The sequence below is a fragment of the Ahaetulla prasina genome, chromosome 1 (genome assembly GCF_028640845.1).
Source record: "Ahaetulla prasina isolate Xishuangbanna chromosome 1, ASM2864084v1, whole genome shotgun sequence".
NCBI classification, from domain to species: Eukaryota; Metazoa; Chordata; class Lepidosauria; order Squamata; family Colubridae; genus Ahaetulla; species Ahaetulla prasina.
In genome coordinates, this window is record NC_080539.1 from 22,377,628 (window position 1) to 22,405,151 (window position 27,524).

Consider the following 27,524-nt stretch of genomic DNA (forward strand, 5'->3'; position numbering starts at 1 on the left):
TTGACGGCCGTCTCCAGGAGAGCGTTCTACCAGGTTCGCCTGGTACGCCAGTTGCGCCCCTTTCTGGACCGGGATGCCCTATCCACGCTTACTCACGCACTCGTGACGTCTCGCCTGGATTACTGCAACGCTCTCTACATGGGGCTCCCCTTGAGGGGCATCCGGAGGCTACAGTTAGTCCAGAATGCAGCTGCGCGGGTGATAGATGGAGCCCCTCGTGGCTCCCATATGACACCTATCCTGCGCAGACTGCACTGGCTTCCTGTGGCCTTCCGGGTGCGCTTCAAGGTTTTGGTGACCACCTTTAAAGCGCTCCATGGCATTGGGCCGGGTTACTTACGGGACCGCCTACTGCAACCGAATACCTCCCACCGTCCCATGCGCTCTCACAGAGAGGGTCTCCTCAGGGTGCCGTCAGCAAGGCAATGTCGTCTGGCGACGCCCAGGGGAAGGGCCTTCTCTGTGGGGGCTCCCACCCTCTGGAACGATCTACCCCCCGGACTTCGTCAGCTTTCGGACTTTCGGACCTTCCGCCGCGGGCTTAAAACATACTTATTTAATTGTGCAGGACTGAGCTAGATTTTAAATTTTGGGTTTTAAATTGGGTTTTATTTCTATTTTTAATTGGACGGGCTTTAGAATAAGTTTTTTAAATGTTTTATATTGTATTTATATTCTATTTATCTGTTTTTAGTGCCTGTAAACCGCCCTGAGTCCCTTGGGAGATAGGGCGGTATATAAATATGATTAATAAATAATAAATAAATAAATAAAGTGTTAGTACCACTTTATAATGCCTTGGTAAGGCCACACTTGGAATATTGCATCCAGTTTTGGACGCCACGATGTAAAAAAGATGTTGAGACTCTAGAAAGAGTGCAGAGAAGAGCAACAAAGATGATTAGGGGACTGGAGGATAAAACATATGAAGAACGGTTGCAGGAACTGGGTATGTCTAGTTTAACAAAAAGAAGGACAAGGGGAGACATGATAGCTATGTTCCAATATCTCAGGGGCTGCCACAAAGAAGAGGGAGTCGGGCTGTTCTCCAAAGCACCTGAGGGTAGAACAAGAAGCAATGGGTGAAAACTGATCAAAGAAAGAAGCAACTTAGAACTAAGGAGAAATTTCCTGACAGTTAGAACAATTAATAAGTGGAACGACTTGCCTTCAGAAGTTGTGAATGCTCCAACACTGGAAATTTTTAAGAAAATGTTGGATAACCATCTGACTGAGATGGTGTAGGGTTTCCTGCCTGGGCAGGGGGTTGGACTAGAAGACCTCCAAGGTCCCTTCCAACTCTGATGTTATGTTATGTTATGTAAGAAAGAGATAAGCAAGCCATTGAAGGGAGACATTCAAAAAATATTTCCAGAGAAAGAGACAAATGTGAGAAAGGACCTCAAAATCAGATCATTTTCTCCTCCGCCTAGACTTTCAGACCACCGCTCACCACCGCAGGGAGACAGAACCAATGCGTTGGTTCCATCCCAGGAGCCTGATGGACCCCGAGAGGTTCCTGATGGAGCTTGGGCCGTTTCCTGAGGATCTGGCCTACGGCACGACTGAAGAACTAGTTGCGGCCTGGGCTTTGGACCGTGTCGTGCCTTTGCGGCCTCTGACCCGGCGCAGATCTCAATTGGCTCCTTGGTTTTCTGAGGAGCTGAGAGAGATGAAACGCCGGAGAAGATGAAACGCCGGAGAAGACGCCTAGAGAGTACCTGGAAGTCCAGCCGTTCCGAGGCTGATCGGACACTAGTTAGGTCTTTTTCGAAAACCTACCTAGTGGCACTGAGGGTGGCGAGGCGTTCCTACGTATCCACCCTCATTGCATCGGCAGATAACCGCCCGGCCGCCCTGTTTCGGGTGACCCGCTCCCTCCTACATCAGGGAGGGCGGGATGACCCCTTGCAGGGACGTGCCAAGGAGTTTAGTGGTTATCTATACGATAAAATCGCTCAGCTTCGGGATAGTCTGGACCAAAACTGCGATGATCCGGGTGAGATGACTGAGACGTGTCTTGTTGATGTTGTTTGAGATGGGTTTGATTCTGTGGCTCTCGAGGACGTGGATAGGTTACTGGGGAGGTTACATGCCACTACATGTTTACTGGACCCGTGTCCCTCCTGGCTGGTGCTGGCCACTCAGGAGGTGACACAAGGCTGGCTCCGGGGAATTATAAATGCTTCTTTGTTGGAGGGGGTCTTTTCCGCCGCCTTGAAAGAGGCGGTGGTGAGGCCCCTCCTCAAGAAGCCTTCTCTGGACCCAGTTATTTTGGGTAATTATCATCCAATCTCCAACCTTCGCTTTGTGGCGAAGGTTGTAGAGAGAGTGGTGGCATGGCAGCTTCCCCAATACCTGGATGAAGTTGTCTATCTAGACCCGTTCCAGTCCAGCTTCCGGTCCGGATATAGCACGGAGACAGCTTTGGTCGCGTTGGTGGATGACCTCTGGAGGGCCAGGGATAGGGGTTGTTCCTCTGCCCTGGTCCTATTAGATCTCTCAGCGGCTTTTGATACCATCGACCATGGTATCCTGCTGCACCGGTTGGAGAGTTTGGGAGTGGGAGGCACCATTTATCGGTGGTTCTCCTCCTATCTCTCTGACCGGTCGCAGACAGTGTTGACAGGAGGGCAGAGATCGACCGCGAGGCGCCTTACTTGTGGGGTGCCTCAGGGGTCAATTCTCTCGCCTCTCCTGTTCAACATCTATATGAAGCCGTTGTGTGAGGTCATCAGTGGCTTTGGGGTGAGTTACCAGCTGTACGTTGATGATACTCAGCTGTACTTTTCCACCCCAGGCCACCCCAACGAAGCTGTCGAAGTGCTGTCCCGGTGCCTGGAGGCTGTACGGGTCTGGATGGGGAGAAACAGACTCAGACTCAATCCATCCAAGACGGAGTAGCTGTGGATGCCGGCACCCCGGTACAGTCAGCTGCAACCGTGGCTGACTGTTGGGGGCGAGTCACTGGCCCCAACAGAAAGAGTGTTCTCCTGGATGGACGGCTGTCGTTTGAAGATCAGTTGGTGGCCGTCTCCAGGAGAGCCTTTTACCAGGTTCGCCTGGTTCGCCAGTTGCGCCCCTTTCTTGACCGGGATGCCTTATGCACAGTCACTCATGCTCTCGTCACTTCTCGTCTGGATTATTGCAATGCTCTCTACATGGGGCTACCCCTGAAGTGCACTCGGAGGCTCCAGTTAGTCCAGAATGCAGCTGCGCGGGTGATTGAGGGAGCCACACGTTGCTCCCGGGTAACACCGCTCCTGCGCAGTCTGCACTGGCTACCTGTGGTCTTTCAGGTGCGCTTCAAGGTGTTGGTTACCACCTTTAAAGCGCTCCATGGCTTAGGGCCCGGGTACTTACAGGACCGCCTGCTGTTACCTTATGCCTCCCACCGACCCGTACGCTCACACAGAGAAGGTCTTCTCAGGGTGCCGTCCGCCAAACAATGTCGGCTGGCGGCCCCCAGGGGAAGGGCCTTCTCTGTTGGAGCACCTACCCTCTGGAACGAACTTCCCCTCGGTTTACGCCAATTACCTGACCTTTGGACCTTTCGCCGTGAATTGAAAACATATCTGTTTATCCAAGCGGGACTGGCTTGATTTTTAAATTTTCAAATTTCTGATTTTTAATAATTTTAAATTGGGGTATTTTAGTATCAGTCAATTCGACGGTTTTAATTTTTGGCCATCTTTTGAATATGTATTTTAATTGTTATTTTAATTTTGTATATTATTGTTTTAATCTGGCTGTACACCGCCCTGAGTCCTTCGGGAGAAGGGCGGTATAAAAATCTAAATAATAAAATAAATAAATAAAATAACCTTGCCTTGAATTTGTTTGGTATAAAATGTGGAAGAGAGGAATATTGATATGCAAATTGTGTTATTCTGCCCTATAACTATAAAAATCATTCCTAGAAACTCTGCCATTCCTGTTGCTTACCTTCATCTATTGAAATACAGTTATAAGGTTCTCCAAAGACTGGAGCAACCCAGTGGTGGAATTCAATTTTTTTACTACCGGTTCTGTGGCTGTGGCTTGGTGGGTGTGGCTTGGTGGGCGTGGCAGGGGAAGGATACTGAAAAATCTCCATTCCCTCCCCACTCTGGGACCAACCAGAGGTGGTATTTGCCGGTTCCCCGAACTACTCAAAATTTCCACTACCGGTTCTCCAGAACCTGTCAGAACCTGCTGAATAGCACCCCTGGAGCAACCACACAAGAAGCTGTACAACCAGTCTCCATCCTCTGGGAAGCCTACCAGAATAATTGGGGGTGGGGGAAGAGCTCACGATCAATTCCTAAATATCATTATGCAGTGGGAATTGTTTTTGACAGGCCAACCAGTGGAATTGCCTACAGATTGGTCCAAAGTAGACTCTGTTCCTAACCTGGTAAAAGAAGGGGCAATCAAATGAGATATGCCATTCCTTAAGAGCAAAGGTGCATTGGTGGGTAATTGCCACAACTTCATGCAAAGATTTAGAGCTGCTTTTTCAGCCAGGAGAACTACAGAAAATTGAGTCACTAACTGAAGCATGGAAATTGCCAAATTTGGGAGTACAGGCAGTTTTTAACTTATGACTATGTTTGAACCCAGAATTACGATAATAAGTTGTTGCGGTCATACGTTGAAGCTGCAGGAGATGACTTTGTCAGAGGCATCACGTAACCAGATTCAAAGTTACAACTATTTTTATGATGGTCTTTTTAAACAAATGTGGTTGTTAAGTAAATCCTTTTTCACCAATGGTGTTTTGTTTTTGGTTTTTTTTTGCTGGAAACTGGAAGTAAACTCCAGAAACCAGCAAAAAAATAAATCATAAATTAGGTTTATGTTCACAAGACACCACAAAGGGACATAACGTCGAACGTCAAGTGCCCAAATTGCAATCACGTGATTCAGGGGGGACATTGTAATTCGGAAAATGGATGATAAGTGGCTCTATCATAACAGTTAAGTGACTAGTCATAACTCAAGGATTACCTAGAGCCGATTTCCAGTTGTTCACCAGAGATGTGTCTTTAGAATGATCTTAGCCTGACCAGTTTGGGAAAGACTTTCCGATAAGCATGTTAATCAGCAGATGATTGAGGAGTTGAGGCACGAAGGAAATAATAGGAGGAGGAGATTTTACTATTATTTGTAATCCCAAGCCCCCTCCCTCTGACCTCATTGGACAATAACCTCATGAAAGCCAGGCAAATATGACTGATGAAAAGACGCTCATCTGCCATATAGAATAGAATAGAATAGAATAGAATAGAATAGAATAGAATAGAATAGAATAGAATAGAATAGAATAGAATAACAGAGTTGGAAGGACTTTGGAGGTCTTCTAGTCCAACCCCCTGCTTAGGCAGGAAACCCTATACCATTTCAGACAAATAGTTATCCAATCTCTTCTTAAAAACTTCCAGTGTCGGAGCCTTCACAACTTCTGGAGGCAAGTTATTCCACTGATTAATTACTCTAACTGTCAGGAAATTTCTTCTTAGTTCTAGGTTGCTTCTCTCCTTGATTAGTTTCCACCCATTGCTTCTTGTCCTACCCTTAGGTGCTTTGGAGAATAGCTTGATTCCCTCTTCTTTGTGGCAGCCCCTGAGATATTGGAACACTTATATCATGTCTCCCCTAGTCTTTCTTTTCATCAAACCAGACATACCCAATTCCATCAACCGTGCTTTATATGTTTTAGCCTCCAGTCCCCTAATCATCTTTGTTGTTCTTCTCTGCACAAAGAAAGAAGGATCTCCGTGTACAATTTAGCTGTGAATCTTAAGGACATGTATTGAGTCTTTTATATCTGCAGCATCTGCACTGATGTTTTGTGTAAAAAAAGAAAGATTATGTTTTAAGAGTTGTGGAGTAGGATAGACTTCTGAACTCTGTGGCCTTTAAGAACCAGCACACTTTTCAGAGCTGCTGGATCACCTTCAGAAGGTAATCAGTTTCACTATAGTATACTTTTAGGAATGAATTAGAATTAGAAACTGGCAACATATAACGGGGGTCCCCAAGTGGTGAGTGAACACGTGCGCACAGGCAGCTCCATTTGCATGAGTGGCAGGCACTCATGCTCGCCCATAGCTCTAGCTCTGTGAGCAGTTGGCGCTCGTGCAAATGGACCTGTGCGCCTGCCTGCCACTCAAACAGAACCCCCACTGGGCCGCCAAAAGCTAGAAAAGTTGGGGACCACTGCAATTCAAGCTGACCAGGTAATAACCCAAGAATTGCTACCTTTTTCAGGTAGACCTCAATTCACATGTTTACAGATGTCTCTGAACAGAGGTGTACATGATGTCAAAGAATGTTACGGTTTCCAAACAACTACTACACAGATTCAGCAGATCTTTCAAATGGACTGAAGTCTAGCCAACCTTTGGCTTCCGTCATCACAGTAGAACATTTATCCACCGCTATTTCTCTGTAGCTTGGATCAAAAAAAAAAGTTCTAAAACACAGTTTTAGGGGGTTGGACTAGAAGACCTCCAAGGTCCCTTCCAACTCTGTTATTATTATTATACAGTCCATTACCTCACTAAGTTGGCACAAGGTCCCGGCCACCGGCAGCTCTGATAAACCCTTTGGATAACTGTCTCCGAGCCATTCTGCACTTGACAGGAAACCGTCCGGGTGACCGTGTAGTGGCACCAATGACTGCGGAATAGAACGGAAGACAAATACTGTTATTCAGGTTTAATTATTTGTTTTAGCTGTAGTTCACTGCAAATTCCAAAGACAAGTCAACAAATACAAATTACCAGACTAAGACGGAATGCATGCCCAGGGTCCAAAGCTTGAGCACTAAGTCAGGTTTACAAGTCCTTATTAAAGGCCAACAGGAATGGGGCCAATATAATCTTGGGGAGGAGAGGTGTTAGTGATGATATTCCAAGGGGCAAGAGTACTGTTGCAAAAAAGGCTGACTTCTGGGTCCTGCCAGCCAATACTCCCTATTGGATGTTTCCTGGAACAGGGCTCTCTGATCCAGGAATAAGTGAATTGGCCCAAAGCACTAAGCTCTGTAAAGGACCTCCTGGCCATGGCTACCATCTGAGTCCAGGAGACCCCCAGACTGAGCATCACGTCTGTCTGTGGGCAGTGCCACCCCATCCAGAACCAAAGATGAAAGGTCCTTGAAACCAGAAGGTCCAAAAACCTAGAGCAGGGATGTCAAACTGGCGGCCCGCAGGCTGAATGCATCATGCACAGACCATGCCCACCCCAGCTCCGCGAAGAGATAAAATGACATGAAACGTCACGTGACAGCAACGTGATGCTGTGAGTTTGACATCCGTGACCAAGAGCCATTCAGTCTTCCTTGGGTTGAGCTGAAGCTTGTTATACCCTATCCAGGCCCCCACAGGCTCCAAGCTCTGAACCTCGATAGTATCACTCAGGCAGCCTGGGGTAGAGATATAACCCCAAACTTTGCATGACCTCAGCCAGCAGTTTCATGCAGATATTAAATAGAGGAGAGAGTACCAAGGGCTCTGAGACAGCCCACAAAGGAAGGGTGGCCAGCGGAATCTCTCCCCCATCAATACTTTCTGGAACCAATTCCAAAAGAAGGAGGAGAATCAACACAACACCTTGACACCCACTCCCACTCCTAGAGCTGGTCCGGAAGAATATCATGATCATCAAAAGCCTCTGAAAGGTCAAGAAGAGCAAAGATGGACACACTACTCCCATCCTGCTGCTGGCAAAGGTCATCCAAAAGCATGATCAAGGCTATCTTAGTCCCATACCTAAGCCTGAACCGTCATTGAAAATGCTCCCGATAACCCACTTCTTCCTCTGAAGCTGCAATGCATTTATCTTCTCTACATTTCCTAGAAAGGGAAAAGCGAAAACTGGATGAAAATTGTACAGGATGGTGGAGTTTAGTAATAGCTCCTTGAGGAGGAGGCAAACCATTGCCTCCTTAAGAGATAGAACTACTCCCTCCTTCGAAGGGCAGTTACCCACCACTGGAACCTCATCACATGTCCCTTTCTAAGAAGCCTCAGCCAGCCAGGAGCAGTGGTAGGATGCTGCCAGTTTAACAACTGCTTCAGTGCACAATTTTACAAATATTAACCTTCTGTGTTACCATTTGGGAGTAACACAGCTGAGGCGCAGCAATCCACTCTGCCGCAACAATCAGCTGAGAGGATAAAGGTAAGTAAAGCGCAACCGGTTCGCTCCCAGCTGATTGTCAGAGCTACCAGTTCAGCCGAACCGCTATGAACCGGTAGAATCCCTCCCCTGGCCAGGAGGGACATGGATCTAACAGAGGTGTCTGCACTAACAGCCTCAAGGACCATGTTCACTTTCTCAGTCTCAACAGGATCAAAGATAGCCAAGCTGGAACCAGCCAAAGCAACCTCCACAGGACCTGCTTCAAGGCCAGAGACCAGCTCAGAGCAGATCTGATCGACTTTGTCCATTAGCCTAGCATACTCTTTACATAGTCCTGTTGATGTATCTTAGAATCATTTCCACCCAGAAGGCATGAGGTCACACAAACCAGGCCACTGGACAGCTATCCAAGATGTAAGATTATCGCCACACAATAGGCCCTAAAAGCAGCTCTAATTCTTGTTCAATCAATTTACTCTTGTCCTCCAGAAGTTTTCTAGGATCCCTTCTCCAGCTTCAGTTCCTTACCTCCTCCATATACCACTCAGGATGATGCATTATCTGTCAATCAATCATTCTATCACTGGCTATCAGCCATCAGACTTAAATTCCTATGTGCATAGAAGTTAGTAGTTCTTAAAACACTTCGTCTCTCACATTTTGCCTACGAAATTCCTGGAAGCACAAACATTAAACTTTGTCTTTCACCTAGTTAGACTTTATCTTAGCCACCACAAAATCAACACGATCTCGACATTAACCCTCCACGTTTTGTGGCAGCAATTTTTACCACCAAATCCGGAGTTGCCAGGGATTGAAGCAGAAATGTTCAGCACACAAATAAATGCTCAACCACTGAGCGATGTCTCTTGTCCTCTCTGCCCATGTAAGAAGTGAAATATTAAACTATGGGTACTCCTCAATTTATAAATGTCTACGGAGATTCTAAATCATCCAGGTCATGGTTATCCCAAGGGTGCTTTTCCAAAAAGCAACTCGAATTTCTTGATTTTTTTTTCCTTGAAAATGTTTTGCTTCTCTTCCAAGAAACTTTTTCAAAACTTGTATGAGAAGCAAAACATTTTCAACAGGAAAAAAACCCAAAAGAGTCCAGTTTCCTTTTGGAAAAGCACCTTTGGGACCTCAACTTCTACCCTGAAAACAATGCTATATAGGGCACTGCACACCAGAGCAACTAAACACAAGGACAGTTTTTTCCCGAATGCCATCATTCTGCTAAACAACTAATTCCCACAACCCTGTCAAACTGTTTACTAAGACTGTATTACTATTATTCTTCTCATCCTTCCTAGTACCTATCTCTTCCCACCTATGACTATAACCATGTTGCTTGTATCTTTACAATTTATATTGTTTTATTTGTTTCCTAGTACGATTTGATTGCTTATTAGTAACCAGTGACTATCACTAAGTGTTGCATCTTACGATTCTGGATGAATGTATTTTATTTTTCTTTATGTACACTGACAGCATATGTACCAAAGACAAATTCTTTCCATGTCCAACCACACATGGCCAATAAAGAATTCTATTCTATTCTATTCTATTCTATTCTATTCTATTCTATTCTATTCTATTCTATTCTATTCTAACATAACATAACAACAGAGTTGGAAGGGACCTGGAGGCCTTCTAGTCCAACCCCCTGCCTAGGCAGGAACCCTACACCATCTCAGTCAGATGGTTATCCAACATTTTCTTTAAAATTTCCAGTGTTGGAGCATTCACAACTTCTGCAGGCAAGTCGTTCCACTTATTAATTGTTCTAACTGTCAGGAAATTTCTCCTTAGTTCTAAGTTGCTTCTTTCTTTGATCAGTTTCCACCCATTGCTTCTTGTTCTACCCTCAGGTGCTTTGGAGAACAGCCCGACTCCCTCTTCTTTGTGGCAACCCCTGAGATATTGGAACACAGCTATCATGTCTCCCCTAGTCCTTCTTTTTATTAAACTAGACATACCCAGTTCCTGCAACCGTTCTTCATATGTTTTAGCCTCCAGTCCTCTAATCATCTTTGTTGCTCTTCTCTGCACTCTTTCTAGAGTCTCAACATCTTTTTTACATCGTGGCATCCAAAACTGGATGCAATATTCCAAGTGTGGCCTTACCAAGGCATTATAAAGTGGCACTAATACTTCACGTGATCTTGATTTTATCCCTCTGTTTATGCAGCCTAGAACTGTGTTGGCTTTTTTAGCAGCTGCTGCACACTGCTGGCTCATATCTAAATGGTTATCCACTAGGACTCCAAGATCCCTCTCACAGGTACTACTATTGAGCAAGGTACCACATATACGGTACTGGTGCATTTTGTTTTTTTTGCCTAAATGTAGAATCTTACTTTTTTCACTGTTGAATTTCATTTTGTTAGATAGCGCCCAATGTTCAAGTTTGTCAAGATCTTTCTGTAATTTGAGCCTATCTTCTGGAGTGTTGGCTATTCCTGCCAGCTTGGTGTCATCTTTTCTATTCTATTCTATTCTATTCTATTCTATTCTATTCTATTCTATTCTATTCTATTCTATTCTATTCTATTCTATTCTAACTTATAACCACCCATTTAGCCACTATTCAAAGCTACAATAGCACTGAAAAACGGAGTCATGAGCAGTCCTTACATTTATAACTTTGTAGCATCCCTGGGATCATTTCATCGTCATCAGTGGCCTTTCCAGCCGACTTCCAACAAGGAAGGTCAGCACAGGAAACTGAATTCACTTAATGACTGCATGATTCCCTGAAAAAGCTGCCATGATTTGCTTAACAACTGTGGCAAAAATGTTGTAAAATTGGGGTCAACTCATTTAAAACCTCCTTTCCCAGCAACGGAAATCAAGGATTATCTGTAGATGCTGGTTGGTCTGCTAACATTTCTCTGCTAACATTTCTTATGCTCTTGTCATCTGAAACATATTGTCAGGGTTCCAAGTAATAGCAAGCAAAACTCCGAGGCAGGGAGATTCAAGCGCGGTTTCCACCTAATTAAAAGTAAAAGTTTGACACTTTCTCAAAACAATCAGTCACATGGGCCAATCACGGCGCTGTCTGGTTGTTTGATGACATCACTCCGCCTTCCTCTGCCAGGTGTGAGAATGTCCTTGGTTCCCAAGAGAAAGTATTTTGTTTTGGCTACAAAATCCCAGCTATCTAAAATCCCCCCTCCCTATCCCTCTGCTCCAGTATGGCAACACTGAAGAGTCCAAGATGGCTTCAGTCCAGATAAATGTAATGTCGGCCATCCCTGAGTTACATTTAGTAAATGCATGGCATTACAGGAAGCTTCAATATCGCTGGCTCAGAAGTGAGCCTGACTAGCTGGCCATCTCTTCCTTGCCAGGAAACACTGAGATAGGAAGATGAAGCAGACATTATAGTACAGGAGGATTAAACTTTACAAAGATTTGACACTGGGGAGGGAGACCCTAGCTGTGTTTACATTACCCAATGCAGTTAAAATTTTGCATCCTGGGATGAAGGATTTCCTAGCAATAAAACAAACAAGATAATTAAAAGCTTCTCTCGGTCCCTTGGATGCATCTTCTCATCTTTAAGGGAATGACTCATGGCTTTGACCTCATGGGACTGTAATTTTATGACAAAGGAAGATGCATGTTTTAAAAAAAATATCTTTCAAGCAGAAAAAAAAAACCTGCAACATCCAGGACAAAAATGCCCAGTTCACTTCAACTTTGTCTATTTGAACACTTTTTTAAATATAGCACTTATAGTTAGATTCTAAATTTACCCTAAATGGACTGACTGCAGTGATATTAAAGTTTTTTTTTAAAAAAAATACAAAAAGAGATTTAAAAATGTATTATTCCATGCTTCAAAGAGACATCGAAGAATAGATAATGGTGAAGGAAAATTACTAATTTATAATCTATTAAATATCACCTTAAAAAAGAACAAGCAAAAATGAAGAATGGAAGCAATAATTTCACAATTCCAAACACAGCTACATGTAGGAAAAGGTCATATCATAGTTAAATGCTAAAAAAACCAGGAGGGGGTTGGGAGATGAAAAGCTTTGGATGTGGTTATTTGGATTGGAAGGGAAAATTTTATTCTATGTTTGGTTTATGTATAACAATACCTTGTGATTGACCCGGGAAGCCGGGGAGGGGAGGAGGGGAAGGGGTTTTTGGGAGGAGGGGAAAAAGGGGGAAAAATGTTTTTGTTTTTTAAAACTCTTTCAATAAAAAAAAACAAAAAAACCTAGGCCCAGTTCTGTTCTGGTGCGGGCAGGGGAGATATGTCTTCTCCTCCATATAAAGTGAATGAGTCAAAATGGAGCTTCAGAATTCAAACTGACCAGAACAAACAAAGTTGCTTCCTGCAAAGGCTCATGTGCCTTTGCTCCTCCTTTATGTCTTATGGGAGGGGCCAATCATCTCCAAGCCCTACTCCCGAGTCATCCCTTTTGTCTTAACTGTTCTTGCCTTCTGGCAGCTCTGTGCCTGCGCGCACTGGGAGCAGGCTCCCCCTGTTCCTCTGCCTCACTGATGTCCGACTCTGGAGGCTCCAGAGGCAGCACATAACTCACAGATGGCTCTGGCCCCCTCTCTGCCTCCGACGCAGAGCCCTCATCCGAGCCTTCCCCAGACTCCAGGACTGGCCCATGTTCCTCCCCACCCTCCTCACTGTCCAACTCTGTTGCCAGCTCTGCAGGCCGCCGGTGGACCACAATACTGATAGACTCACAGGTTACTAAATAAAAATGTAAAATTGCAAGAATAAGGGGAAAAATCCTCTTACATTGGTACCTTGATACTCAACTGCTTTGAAACTCATCAAATTTAATACTCAATGTATTTGACGTAACGTTTTTGACCCAGTACTCATTGTTTGTTTTGATACTCAATGCACAAGCTAAAATTTATCGGTGTCAGCTGTCTTGTGATTCACTACATTATTCCTTACAGGAAAAAATTGTTTGGTACTCATTGTTTTTGGTACCCATCGCACCTCCCAGAACCAATTAAGGATGAGTACCAAGGTATCCCTGTATTTTTCTTCAAAACAATGGGACAAAATGAAATAGATGCAATACTGTATTTACTTTTTAAAGTACCCTTTATAGCAGTGATTTTCAATCCTAGCAGCTTTAAGATGCATGGATTTCAGCTTCCAGAATCCCCCAGCCAGCAAGCACTGCTTCTCAACCTCAGTAACTTGACAATAAATGGACTATAACTCCCAGAATTCCATGTATCCTCGAGTTGCTGAGAAACACTGCTTTAGAGTTCTAAATACTATAAATGGATGCTACTGCCAAGGCCTATCCCATTTCCCAGTGTCTTGAGAGTCAGTATAAGACAGGAATATGTTGACCTATAGTATGTGTTTCCCAATCAGGAGAACTTCCAGATGTGTAACTTCAACTCCCAGAATTCCCTAGCCGGTTTGGCCGTTGTGGAGAATTCTGGGGGCTAAAAGCCACACATCTGGAAGTTGCTGTGGTTGGGAAAAGACTGTTCTACATCAAAAGTTTACAAAAGCAAGCAAGGCCGTGAGCTTAGAAACCAAACCCTCCTCTTGTGAAAATGAAAGCTATGTTTCTTTGGAGAAAGAGTTGCATTTTGTTGCCCCTGAGAACTATATTATTTAACTTGTCCTCTGCATGCAGGAACTGTAAAGATTTGACTGTGTGATTAGTCTTATATAAACCTCCTATTCCATAGCGTTTGGAAATAAATTTCCAAAAGCTAAAATTGGGGGGTAAACACTAATAAAATAGTCACACATTTCTTAAAACATTTTAACATGCCATTTTAAAACAAAATATCAGGAGGTGATATCAATCATTATGAAAAGAAAAAGAAGTACGGAAATATCCACCCAATTTTTCTGTATTCTAACATTCCAGCTACTGGAGACGGACTTCCCCAATAGTAGTAAATACTGTATATTAGGATTCTTTATTTTGGAGGCTATTATTTCCAAGTCTTTATTTGGGAAGTGTAACAAGTATTGGTAGTCCTCAACAATTAAGCCCAAAATTTCTGTTGCTAAGCAAAATATTTGTTAAGTGACTTTTGCCCCATTTTACAACCTTTCTTGTCACAGTTGCTAAGTGAATCACTGCGGTTGTTACGTTAGTAACACGGTTGTTAGCTGAATCTGGTTTATCCATTAACTTTGCTTGTTAGAAAGTCGCAAAAGATGATCACATGACCCTGAGACACTGCAACCATCATGAGTCAGTTGCCAAGTGTCTGAATTTTGACCACGTGACCATGGGGATTCTGCACCGTCATAAGTGTGAAAAATGGTCATAAGCCACCACACTGTAATTTTGAACCAGTGGTGGGTTGCTCCTGGTTCTGTCTGGTTCTTTAGAACCAGTAGTAAAAGCGGCAGGAGGCTCCGCCCACCCACCCGGATGTCATAACTGACGATCTGCGCATGCGCAGAAGCGCACGCTACGGTTGCGAACCGGTAGTAAAAGTAAGTAGAACCCACCCCTGCTTTGAACGGTTACTAAATGAACTGTTGTATGTCAGGAAATACCTTTAATTTCAATTACTCTGAAAACAAGAAGGAGTATAGGAATACCCACCCAATATTTCTTCCAGACTTTTTCTTTACTTTAACTACTGGAGACAGGCTTCCCCAATAGTACTAAATATATTAAGGTTCTTTATTTTGGCAGATATTATTCCCACACATATATTTGGGAAGTGTAACAAGTACTATGGGATACTGCATGCTAAGCAAAAAAAAAATTGAAAGAGAGCAGGTCTGCACAGCATTCACATGCTAAAGTATTACCTTATTTAACGAAATGCAAGTGGACACCCTAAATACAAACTAGCCTATCCATATGCATTAAAAGCAACAAAAAATATTTGTTAACCTTTCTGTAAACCAATATCTTAACTGTACTGACGAGATTCCAAAGCTTTTCACCAAAAGGCAATAAAATACCACCATCTTAAATTCCAGACTTTACAAATGGTCTACCACCAGCATTACATACAGATGTCTCAGTGCAAGACATCTTTAAAAATGCAGTTGGCACAAACCCAGAATATAGCAATAGCAATAGCACTGCTTATCCATGTGGAGAAAAATGGACTCATTCATGTTTTAACTCTCCAGTGCAGGGGTCTCCAACCTTGGCAACTTTAAGACTTGTGGACTTCAACTCCCAGAATTCCTCAGCCAGCCTTGCCATTGTGGAGATTCTGGGGGCTAAAAGCCACACATCTGGAACAATGATGGGGTTCAAATAATTTAACAACTGGTTCTCTGTCCTAGTGACTGGCTGAGTCGACATGGCCATGGTCGGCCAGGGGGTTGTGACAGGCAGCATTCGGCCTTCTGCATCCCCCTGGGAGCAAAAATGGGCTGCGGAGGGTGGGGGGGAACATGCCGCCCCCCCATGCCCTGTTTTGGGCCTAGTAGGCTTCCCTGCACCCTCCTGGGAGCAAAAACGGGCTGGGGGGGCTGTGCCGCACCCCTCCGGGTCCCATTTGGGCCTAGGCTTCCCTGCACTTACCTGGGAGCCAAAATAGGGTGTATGGGGACTCCTGGAAGGGGTGGGGAGGGAAGGGGAGGGGCCATCCAGTAACTACTGGTTCACCCGAACCGGCCTGAACTGGCTGAATCCCACCATTGATCTGGAAGTTATTATGGTTGGGAAAGACTCTATGAGTTGAAGTCCACAAGTCTTAAAGTTGCCAAGTTGGAGACTCCTGCTCTCGTGCTCATAGCTGCTTGTTTTTTGGAAACTATGTGTGCCTGAAAAGGGTTCAGCAACTGTCTTAAAGATATAGAATTCCACCTGTGCTGAGCAGATCAAATTTAATTTATCAATTACCTCTTTACAGCACAGGTTAATTCAGTAGAGCAATTCTTTCTTATCTTATAGTCACTGAAATGCACAGCTTTTCTTCCCACAGCCCTAGGGACACACCGCTTTCTGCATAGTCAATGGTGTGGCATATTGGAGAGATATCATAAATGTCATAATAACTACTGCAACACATTGGTGCCTCCTGAACGGCTGTAAAATAGCTTTGCCTAATCTAGGTACCTTCTATAGTAGATATGAGCCACGATGGCGCAGTGATTAGAGTCCAGTACTACAGGCTACTTCTGCTGGCTGTTGGCTGCCTGCAATTTGGCAGTTCAAAGCTCACGAGGCTCAAGGTTGACTAAGCCTTCCATCCTTCCAAAGTGGGTAAAATGAGGACCCAGATTGTTGGGGGCAATAGGCTGACTCTGTAAACCACTTAGAGGGGGCTGTAAAGCAGTATATAAGTGCTACCGCTATATGGACATATGGATTTCAGCTTCCCAATTTCCCATGAACAGTATGGTCTCTATTGAGAATTCTGGGAATTGAAGTTCACAATCTGGAGGGTTCAGCTAAGCTGATGAAGCTGACTGCACAAAATATGAAATTTCAAAACAACCGTCAAAATAGGTTTCTGAATGTTGAGCAAAATATTCAAAAACACTGTTATTTTGGCGTTATTGTAGGAAGACAATATAGGGTGTCCTCTATTTACAATTATACTTGAGCCCAGAATAATGGTTGTAATCTGCCCGTCTTAAGCAGAACATACGACTGCGCCCAATTTTATGGCCATTTTTGCAGTGATCATTAAACAAGCGGCACATTCATTAAGATAATCTATTGTCCACAATGGATGTAGTTTTTTTTGCCGGAAACTGGAAATAAATGCTGTTTTCTGGCAGGGAGGGAATCATAAATCAAGGTCACGTGGCTGTGGGTTCAGAGGTGAGTTTCAGCCAGTTCTGACCAGTTCTGGAAAATCGGTAGCAGAAATTTTGAGTAGTTCGGAGAACTGGTAAATACCACCTCTGACTGGCCCCACCCCCATCAATTCTCTGCCTCCCGAGTCCCAGCTGATTGGGAGGAAATGGGGATTTTGCAGTATCCTTCCCCTGGAGTGGAGTGGGAATGGAGACTTTACAATATACTTCCCCTGCCACACCCACCAAGCCATGCCCACCAAGCCACGCCCACCGAACCGGTAGTAAAAAAATTGAAACCCACCGTGTGGGATGTTGCAAATGTAAATGCTAGCAGGGGGGCGGGTGCAAAAAAATGTGATCAAGTGACTGTGACGGGTGGGGGGCATACATTGTAATAATTTGAATTGGGTCACAAGTAGCCCTGGGGAGGTCAGTCATAACGCTGAACTGTCGCTAAGCAAGCAGTGAGAGGTTAACCTGTCATGATGTTTCACATAGCACAGGGGTGTCAAACTCAAGGCCCGTGGGCCAAAACCAGCCCACGGGGTGCTTAAATCTGGCCCACGGGGTCACCCTGGAAACAACGAAGGACCGGCCCACGTTGGGCTTGGGAGAGTTGCGTGCAGCCCTCCCAAGCTCCATTCTCACTGGCAGAAGATTGCAGGAGGCCATCCCAGTTGAAAACAGAGCTCGGGAGCCTGTTTTCGCTGGCAGAGAGCTCGGGCCGCCACAGGCGCCCCGACACAAGTGACATCAAGCTGGCCACACCCACACTCGCCACGCCCTCCCCAGCTCCCTGAGGTCAAACACAACCCTGATGCAGCCCTCAATGAAATCGTGTTTGACACCCCTGACATAGCTGCTAGAATGCAGTAAGCAATCTTGCTGTCCTAGAAGTTGTGGGAGAAAAGTACTTCAAAATTCCAGGTACCATTCATTCATTCATTCATTCATTCATTCATTCATTCATTCATTCATTCATTTATTTATTTATTTATTTATTTATTTATTTATATTATTTCTATCCCACCTTTTGTTGTTGTTTTTTAAGTAACTCAGAGTGGTGAACATGCCTAGTACTGCTACCTCCTCCTGTTTCCCTCACAACAAGAAACCTGTGAGGTGAGTTGGACTGAGCAAGGTTGAGACTGGCCCAAAGTCACCCAGTAGGTTTTCATGCCCGAAGCAGAACTAGAACTCACAGTCTCCTGATTTCAGGTCTTCTTTGTGTTGAACTAGATGCCTCTTGACTTGTCCGTGCAATTTCTCAGCAAAAGTGAGAAAATGGTTGGTCACGGTCTTCTTTCATAATGCTTTTTTGACTTCCCAGTCTAGACTATACCCCTGGAATTTCCTAGCAATTTCACATTCATATACTCATCAGGCCAGTCCTGCTTAATTTCTGAGTGCAAAGTCAGTCATGTGCATCCAGCTAAAACCAGTGGTTGCAAAAGAGATAAGTGATCATACAATGGACATCCTTCAGTGAGTACACGGAATTTCACAAAAACCCATTTTTGGACCGTCCACCCTAAAGATTTAAAATCAGAACAATAAAATGAGAAGAGCAAATTAAATAACACAGCCAGAAAATAAAATCCAGATTTTTAAAAAGCAGATCGAGCAAATAAAAAAAAAATAATTAGTTCTAAATTTATTCAGGCTTTCTTTGCCAAACAGCTAAAACAAGAGCGAGGAAGATTTGGGGCAACTTGAGAAGGCTTTTCCCATTATTTAGCATCACCACAAAAAAAGCCCTCATCTCCAAGGCTACTACGTTGCCTGCCAATACCTTCTTTGGGAATCTGACAGGATATGAAACACAGGGCCAGTCTCCAGATCATTTATTTAAAGCATACTTCGAAGCCTCCAATAATCCTACTGGCAACCTCAGAAAATCAAAATTAGTGGCTACGTTACGGAAGCAGAGAACTTTCTGGAAAACTGGAAGGGATGATGGGGAGCAATTTCATTAGTGGTCTTCTGCTAAGTTTAATTATTTCTGTCGGAACATATAAATAATTCTTGGCTTATGACCATAATGGAGCCTGCCCATTTCAGTTGTAACTCACGACAGTCATAAAGCAAGTCACCCTCATGACTGACCCAATTTTATGACCTTTTTTGCAGCAGTCACTAAGCAAACAAAAGGCTTGTTAGGTGAAGTAACTGTTTGTTTTGGGTCAGTCTGACTGAAAAACTAAAGTAAATTCAGGTTTTTGGCAAAAACATTGTAAAATGCAGTCACGTGACCACAGGATGCTGCAAACAGCCATAAATGCAGGCCAGTTGCCAAGTGCCTGAAATGAAGTCACATGACCATGGAGGAGTGTCATAACTTCAGAAACAGATGGTAAGTACCCCCAGGGAGGTCTGTCAGTACTTGGAATGGTTGTGACTAGCTGTAAGCCAAGGACTACTTGTATTCACAATCTGTTGCACCCATTTGTAAGAGTGTCCATAGCTTGCTCTCAGAATTGCAAATATACTCACCCTTGGTTTGGTTTCTACAGAAATAGACATATCTCATCTGGCTCATGTGAAACCTTCAGAACTTCTGCTTGCCTTCAGAAGCTGTAGGTAGTCCATCACTGGAGGTTTTTAAGAAGAGATTGGACAGCCATTTGTCTGGTGTGATATAGAGCCGCCTGCTTGAGCAGGGGATTGGAATAGAACTTAGTAACTTTTAAGATTTGTGAACTGAGGAATTCTGTGAGTTGAAGTCCACAAGTCTTAAAAGTTACCAAGTTTGGAGTCACCTGAACTAGAGGGAGCCTTACTACTGTCTACGCTACTCTATTCTACTCTACTCTACTCTATGCTACTCCACTCCACTCTACTCCACTCTACTCTCTAGATCAGGGGTGTCCAAACTACGGCCCGCGGGCCAACTGCGGCCCGCGGGTCAGTTTTTATTGGCCCGCAGCAAATTCTGGAAGTATAATTTAATATGGCCCTTTTCGCGCTGCGAGGCTCGCGGCTCCTCCCCATGGGCGGGGAATAATGAAGGGAGGGGGCAGAGGAGGCGGCGAGCGGGAAAGAGGCTGCTGGCCGTGCCTGCCCCCAGCAGTTCTACCCTCGCCTTCCTCGGGCCGCCTGGCGAGGCTCCTCGCGCCTCCCCATGTCGGACACGCGTGGCGGCAGTGACAGCCATCGAGAAACAGGTGAGGAGGCGGCAAGCGCGAAAGAGGCTGCTGGCCGTGCCCGGCCCAGCAGTTCTATCCTCGCCTTCCTCGGGCAGGGAATAACGAAGGGAGGGGGGGAGGAGGCGGCGGCAAGCGCGAAAGAGGCTGCTGGCCGTGCCCGGCCCAGCAGTTCTATCCTCGCCTTCCTCGGGCAGGGAATAACGAAGGGAGGGGGGGAGGAGGCGGCGGCAAGCGCGGAAGAGGCTGCTTGGCGTGGCCGGCCCAGCAGTTCTATCTCGCCTTCCTCGGGCAGGGAATAACGAAGGGGGGGGAGGAGGAGGCGGCAAGCGCGAAAGAGGCTGCTGGCCGTGCCCGGCCCAGCAGTTCTATCCTCGCCTTCCTCGGGCCGCCTGGTGAGGCTCCTCGCGCCTCCACCCCTTGGGCAGGGAATAACGAAGGGAGTTTCAAGTTCATACCAAATACAAAACAAAAGCCAAGATCAGGGGTGTCCAAACTTGGTCTCTTTAAGACTTGTGGACTTCAGTTCCCAGAGTCCCTCAGCCAGCTTTGCTGGCTGAGGGACTCTGGGAGTTGAAGTCCACAAGTCTTAAGGGACCAAGTTTGGACACCCCTGGCCAAGATGAATGAATATGAAACATTTTCCCCCCTTAAATGAAGATGATATCCACATTTTTAGTAGACTGACTGTATCCATCTGTATTGTAATGTCCCAGGTTTTCAGGCCGCATGCCTTTCTGAATAATTATATTTAAAAATATTACATTAAAAATCAACATAACACAAACACACACGTACACAAACATAGAGATACACATGCACATATATATAACTCACACACATATAGTATACTTAAGCCTAAACTGTGCATAGGGACTACCCAGACGGCTGAAAAAAGTGATTTCTGACAGGTTCTCACACTTTTGACTGGTCCTCACACGTACAACTATCTTTACATTTTGCACCCTATCTTGTAACCGTGGTGAAGAGAAGCAGTTGTGAAATGAGTGATATGGTTGTTAAAAATGCTGCAATGGGCATAAATGTGAGGATGGTCATAAGTGTGAGGACTGGTCAAAAATTACTTTTTTTAGCCCTCTGAGTAGTTTCTATGCCCATAGCCACATCCACTCAGTCACATGAGCAGTTAGCCACGCCCACCAGTCACATGACCACCAAGCCACACCCCAAAATAAGCCACGCCCATTCCCCCCCCCCCCGGTGGCCCGGGCCTTTGCTTATTTTTCTGTATTTGGCCCTCACTCAAAAAAGTTTGGACACCCCTGCTCTAGATCTAGGTTCTCTCCATTAAATGATAATATCTGATGGAAGTGTGCCTTCGTTGACACAGCATCTGCCCTCTGATCCCCTCCCCAAGATATATCTAGCCCCCACTCTGGTTATCACGGACGCTCTGCGCAGGAACAAAAGGTCCTGCGCATGCGCAGAAGCGCCGCACGCAAGCGAAGCGAGTGCACATTCCTGGTTCCAAACCGGTAGCGAAGGTAAGAGGAACCCACTAATGGTCATTGGCCAAGTGTCTGAATTTTGATCATTGGACCACAGGAATACTGCAACACTTGTAAGTGTGAAAAACGGTCCTAAGTCACTATTTTTCAGTGCCGCTATAACTTCAAATGGTCACCAAAGGAACTGTTGTAAGTCAAGGACTACCTGTATTCAAAATCTGATTCAGGCCTCATCAGGTTTGTTACGTCTTATTTGCTAGTGATTTTAAGTATGTTGTTCAGGGAGCTTTTTCAGATCTAGATGCAGATGAAAGTACTTTATATAAATAAATGATCATGCCTCTGGCATTTAGGAACTAGGAATAGATGGATCCTTGGCTCCGAAAATTCAATAGCAGGGTATTTTAAAAGCATGTTATCAGCACAAACTACTGCATTGAATTATCTTCTTGTTTTCCTAAAGATAAAAGTTCTCTGGACAATACCCAACTGAGAGCAATATTTGAGAACAGGAAAAAAAAATGGTAGGAGCATTTTGCTAAGGCTAGGGTCTGTCTTCTATTCCCTCTTGAGTTACTCCCTGGTGTTTCATTGCAGAAATATCTGGTTTCTTTGTAAGGGAGGACTGGAATTTCAATAAAAACTCAAAGGTCATGGACTCAGAATGGGAAAGGGGATGATCAACAAAGCCATCAACAAAGAACTTTAAAATTAAAAAAAGGGCGTGGAGGTCATTTGTTTCATATATCAAACTGCTCACCAACTTGTGAGGATTGCTATTACAGATAGCCCTTGACTTACAACAGTTGATTTAGCGACTGTTCCACATCACTGAAAAAAGTGACTTCTGACTGTTTGGCACACTTATGAGCATTGCCGCTTCCCCATGGTCACGTGATCAAAATTTGGATGCTTGGCAACTGGTTCGTGTTTATGACGGTTGCAGTGTCCTGGGGTCATGTGATCACCTTTTGGACCTTGTGGCAATCAAACACAATCAGGAAGCCAGATTCGCTTAACAAACATGTGACTAACTTAACAACTGCAGTGATTCACTTAAAAAATGTGGCAAGAAAGGTCATAAAATGGGGCAAAATTCACTTAACAACTACCTCGTTTGGCAAGAGAAATTTTGGGCTCAACTATGGACGTAAGTCAAGGACAACTTGTATACTGTATATATCTTCAATCCATTCCTTTAGCCTGAAGAGAGTTAAGTACAGCTGCCTTGTCTGCTTTCTCAGATGGACTTGTGCCCCACTTCCATCATGTTGAGAACCATTTTAGATTTTGCCCAATAATCAAAACCCACATTCCAAAAAAAGATATAAGCAAGACTTTGGGGGAGGGCCAAAAGGAAGAAAAAAAGTTTGAAACTGAATTATGTACAAATGATGAACATGTTATTGCTAAAATGTATACACTTTTATTGAGATTTGAAACAGAAGAGGAACAAGTTAAAGAGTGCATGATAAAATAGGCAAAGAATTTTTGTTATAACATACAGATGGACCAACGGGAGAGAATGTAGAAAAAAGGACAGAAATTCACATTGTGTTCCAACTTAAAAGAGAACTTTTATGAAATGATGTGCCATTAGTATATGACTCCAGAGAAACGATCAAACATGCATAAAATTACTTCTAATCAATGCTGTGAAAAATATGAAGAGGCATTTTATTATGTATAGACAACTTGCAAAAAACCAAATAAAAATCAGATTCAAGTACAAATGATAAAGTTTTAAAGATCAATATTCAGATGAAAACATAATTTTTTGGATAAGACTTACAGAAAAATAATTTTGTGTGTGTGTGTGTGTATGTGTGTGTGTGTATATGTGTATGTAGGTCTTAGCATATTCGGGTCTTTTCCCGTGTAAGGTTGAGAGTATCTTGGCGACGTTTCGACGAGGTATCACTCATCATCTTCAGGCTGGTGCTTTCAGCTTCGTGCTTGTGCGAGCAAAGCGTGGTTGGAGCTGCCGTCTCTCTATAAATACTGGTGGGGAGGTGGGGAGTGTTGCTGTGAGCGGGTTGGTTGGCTGTCTGGTTGCATCTTGATTGATAGATGGAGTGGGTGTTTGCAGATTGGTCAGCTCTTTCGTAGCATCCTGTGTGGGTGTGATCCTAGTCTTTTGTTCCTGAGCTTTGGTGTTGTGGCCTCTGGAGTTCTGTGATGTGATGACTAAATGAGAACTAGCTACTTTCCCCTCTTTTCTTTAGTTTAAGTCAGGGGTCTCCAACCTTGGCAACTTTATGACTTGTGGACTTCAACTCCCAGAATTCCTCAGCCAGTGCATGCAGGAATTCTGAGAGCTGAAGTTCACAAGTCGTAAAGTTGTCAAGGATGGAGACTCCTGGTTTAGGTGATATGGCCATTGCATTGTTGATAGCAAGCTAGCAATGTTAGCTACCAATAGCTTACTAGGAAGAACATCTCTATTGTGAATATTGACCCTAGCTATTTCTTGCACTGCTATTGCATTGCTATGATAACAAGATGCACCCTTTCAATAATTTCTAAATAAGGAAAAAGGAAGTGGTTGAAGGAACTTCACATTATGCTAAAGCCGGCTGGGGAATTCTGGGAATTAAAGTCCATACCTCTTAAAGTTGGCAAGTTTAGAAAAACGCAATGTATTTGCTTTTGACTCTGCATGTCATGTGAACTGCAGCAAAGACTAGACTTTATGCCAGTTTGCTCCAGATGAGTCCTTTCTCAGACATAGAGACAATCTGAATTGGTCTCTCCACACGTCATCCTTAGTGAAGTGTGCAAACCAGCATCTGCCTTTCCTGCACCAGATGAGGAGAGCACATCTTTCTCCTCCTGTCCCGGCCACTTTTTACAGAGGCACAATTGAGAGCATTTTAACAAACTGCATCACTGTTTGGTTTGGGGGCAGCAGTGTCTCAGATAGAAAGTCCATACAGAGAGTGGTAAGGACAGCTGAGAAGATTATAGGAAGCTCGCTTGCTGGTATTCAGGATGCTGCTTATAAGTGCTATGTGCTTACAGCTCAAAGCATTGTTAGAGACCCACTTTACGGTTTCTTTCTGTTGCTCCCTTCTGGGAGGTGGTTTTGAAGTATTTTTAGCAGGACTACCAGATTCTGTAGTAGCTTTGTTTCCTATACCATTTGTCTGGTAAACTCACAAGATTCGTTTATCTTGCCATGTACAGGTATATATCTGAACTAGACGGTGTTGTTTCTCTGTGACATATATGTGGGTATATGCATAATTCTGTATTTATCTTTATTTATTTATATTATGTAGTGTATATTGGAGGTGGTGCCCTTTGAGAGTTGTATGCAAAGAAATTTCACTTTAACGTATGCCGGTTAGTGTACATTCAAAGTGACAATATAGTTATTATCCTATCCTATCCTATCCTATCCTATCCTATCCTATCCTATCCTATCCTATCCTATCCTACTCTACTCTACTCTACATAGGGTAAACTGGACCAGTGGTGTGATTCAAATTTTTTTACTACCAGTTCTGTGGGCGTGGCTTGGTGGGCATGACAGGGGAAGGTTACTGTAAAATCTCCATTCCCTCCTGATCAGCTGGGACTTGGGAGGCAGAGAATAGATAGGGGCAGGGGCAGTCAGAGGTGGTATTTACCGGTTCTCTGAACTACTCAAAGTTTCTGCTACCAGTTCTCCAGAATTGATCAGAACCTGCTGAATACCACCCTCTGAACTGGATCCTTTGGGCAGCTTTGTGTGCCCCTGTTCCCATGGTGGCAAAATCACAACACTAAACAGTTGTTGGACCGGGCAAGTAGCAATAAGTGGAAAGTATGGAGGCAAGATTTGTCTCCGAGGCAGTGCAAGGTGGGAGAGCTACAACAGATGCTGCAATGGCTGGGGTCCAGCCCAGACCCACCGCTTGAAGCAAGAGACTCATCCTGCCTCAAGCGAGAGCCAGCCTTGCATCCAAGCTGTCCCCCCACCCTCCAAATCCAGCTGACATGGCCAAGCGAGTCAATCCAAATGTTCATTACAAGAGATGGCTGCCACCGCACAAAGTACCATGGCATTGAATGGAAAGGTTTCCCTCTGTTGCTGCATAACTCAGGCCTCCCCTGCAGAGAAATATAATAGTGAGGTATTTGGCCAAAGCGCAGCAATGCTCGCCAAGGAGGGAATGGGTAGAAGATCCTGCAGGAAATGGGAAACACAATGATTCCTTGCAATATCTGAGATGCACCAGGGACCATAGCATTCCTAAGGAAAGCAAGTGTTTTATTTCAAACATCAGGTGCTAGAAAGCAAAAAAGGGAAACCTGCAACTTTTCAGAAAGGATCCTACAGGGTAAGGGAAAGGCACCGGAAATCAGTCACCTGCACCACCCCTCATATACCTTCCTTGCGATTGGGAATTTTTTAAGATTAAAAAAGATATTCAAATCAATGCTAAAAGTTCATAAACAACCTTGCAAAGGGATAAATGATAGGTGTATAAAATGCTTTAGGAATTAACAAAAGACATGGATTCTGCAAAAGGAAGGAAGGAAGGAAGGAAGGAAGGAAGCAAGGAAGGAAGGAAGGAAGGAAGGAAGGAAGGAAGGAAGGAAGGAAGGAAGATAGATAGATAGGTCTCATCCTCATTTGAAAAGGAAGAGAGAACTATTAGGTTCATTACAGGTAGTCCTCAACTTACAACAGTTTGTTTAGTGACCATTTGAAGTTACAACATCGCTGGAAAAAAAGTGATTTATAACTGTTTTTCACACTTACGACCATTGTAGCATTCCCTTGGTCACATGATCAAAATTCAGATGCTTGCCAACTGGTTCGATGGTTGCAGGTCATTTTGCGACCTTCTGACAAGCCAAGTCAATGGGGAAGCCAGATTCACTTAACAACCCTGTTATTAACAACTGCAGGGATTCACTTAACAACGGTGCCAAGAAAGGGAAAACTCACTTAACAATGGTCTCGCTTAGCAACAGAATCTTTGGGCTCAGTTGTGATCTGTATTGGACAGATTCAGGAGAAGTTTCTTTGATGTCCAATGTGGTGTAGTAATTAGAACAGTCTTCTCCAAACTGTTGCCCTCCAAATGTGATGGAGTGTATGCCCAGAATTCCCAGTTAATTATACTTGAAGTCTTTGTCTGAAAATGATTGCTTGACTATGCAGCACGAAGTCATTTTTGACTCCTAGTAAAGGTAAAGGTTCCCCTGGCATATATGTGCTGGTCATTCCCGATTCTAGGGGGTGGTGCTCATCTCTGTTTCAAAGCCAAAGAGCCAGCGCTGTCCGAAGACGTCTCCGTGGTCATGTTCTACTTTATTCTAAGGCTTCCTGAAGAGAATCTTGCAAGTCTGAATGTACAATTCTCCCCCTATCGCCTTTACATCTTGAAAAGTTAGGGAGGTTTCTTCTGAACCTCTTGCCCTGTCCATTATGCAACTGTGGACTATGCAGTCTCTTATCTAGCCATCCCCTTGCCAGCACCTCTTCTTTGCCTAATCTTCTAATCTTCCAGATTGACCATTATTTGTCATTTTCATTCATGTCCATCCTCTATCCAAAAATGGCCTGATGGAGAAATTTCAGGCTTCAAAATTCTCGGTTCATATCATACTTTTTAATTGGGCTTTAATCCCAGCTGCAAGAACCCAAATTTGCTACTAGCTAACAAGCAAAGAGATTCAAAGAAGTCTAATGCTTTGCTGCCATTTACTTATAAAGGTAAAGGTTTCCCTTGTCCAGTTGTATTCAATTCAAAGTCCACCCAGGACTTCGTCAACTTCCTGACCTTCGAACTTTCCGCTGCGAGGTTAAAACACATCTATTTATTTGTGCAGGACTGGACTAGAATTTTAATCTTAAATTTAATTTAATGGGGTTTTATCATTTTAATTGTAATTTTAAATTTTGGCCTATTTAAATAAGTTTTTTAATTAGTGTTTTATCTTGTATTATATTTGTATTTTTATCGGGCTGTAAACTGCCCTGAGTCCTTCGGGAGATAGGGCGGTATAAAAATTTGATTAAATAAATTAAATAAAAAT

At 44.0% G+C, this 27,524-nt stretch overlaps 1 protein-coding gene across 5 annotated transcripts in view; it reads right to left on the reverse strand.

The window, feature by feature from the left end:
* Positions 1 to 27,524, reverse strand: part of COL26A1 (collagen type XXVI alpha 1 chain) — a 211,133-nt gene that overhangs the window by 153,604 nt on the left and 30,005 nt on the right. For all 5 annotated transcript variants that reach the window (XM_058164388.1, XM_058164390.1, XM_058164389.1 and 2 more), the window contains exon 2: positions 6,541 to 6,663. In XM_058164388.1, coding sequence (XP_058020371.1) covers positions 6,541 to 6,663 — 123 coding nt within the window. The remainder of the gene's footprint in view (positions 1 to 6,540; positions 6,664 to 27,524) is intronic.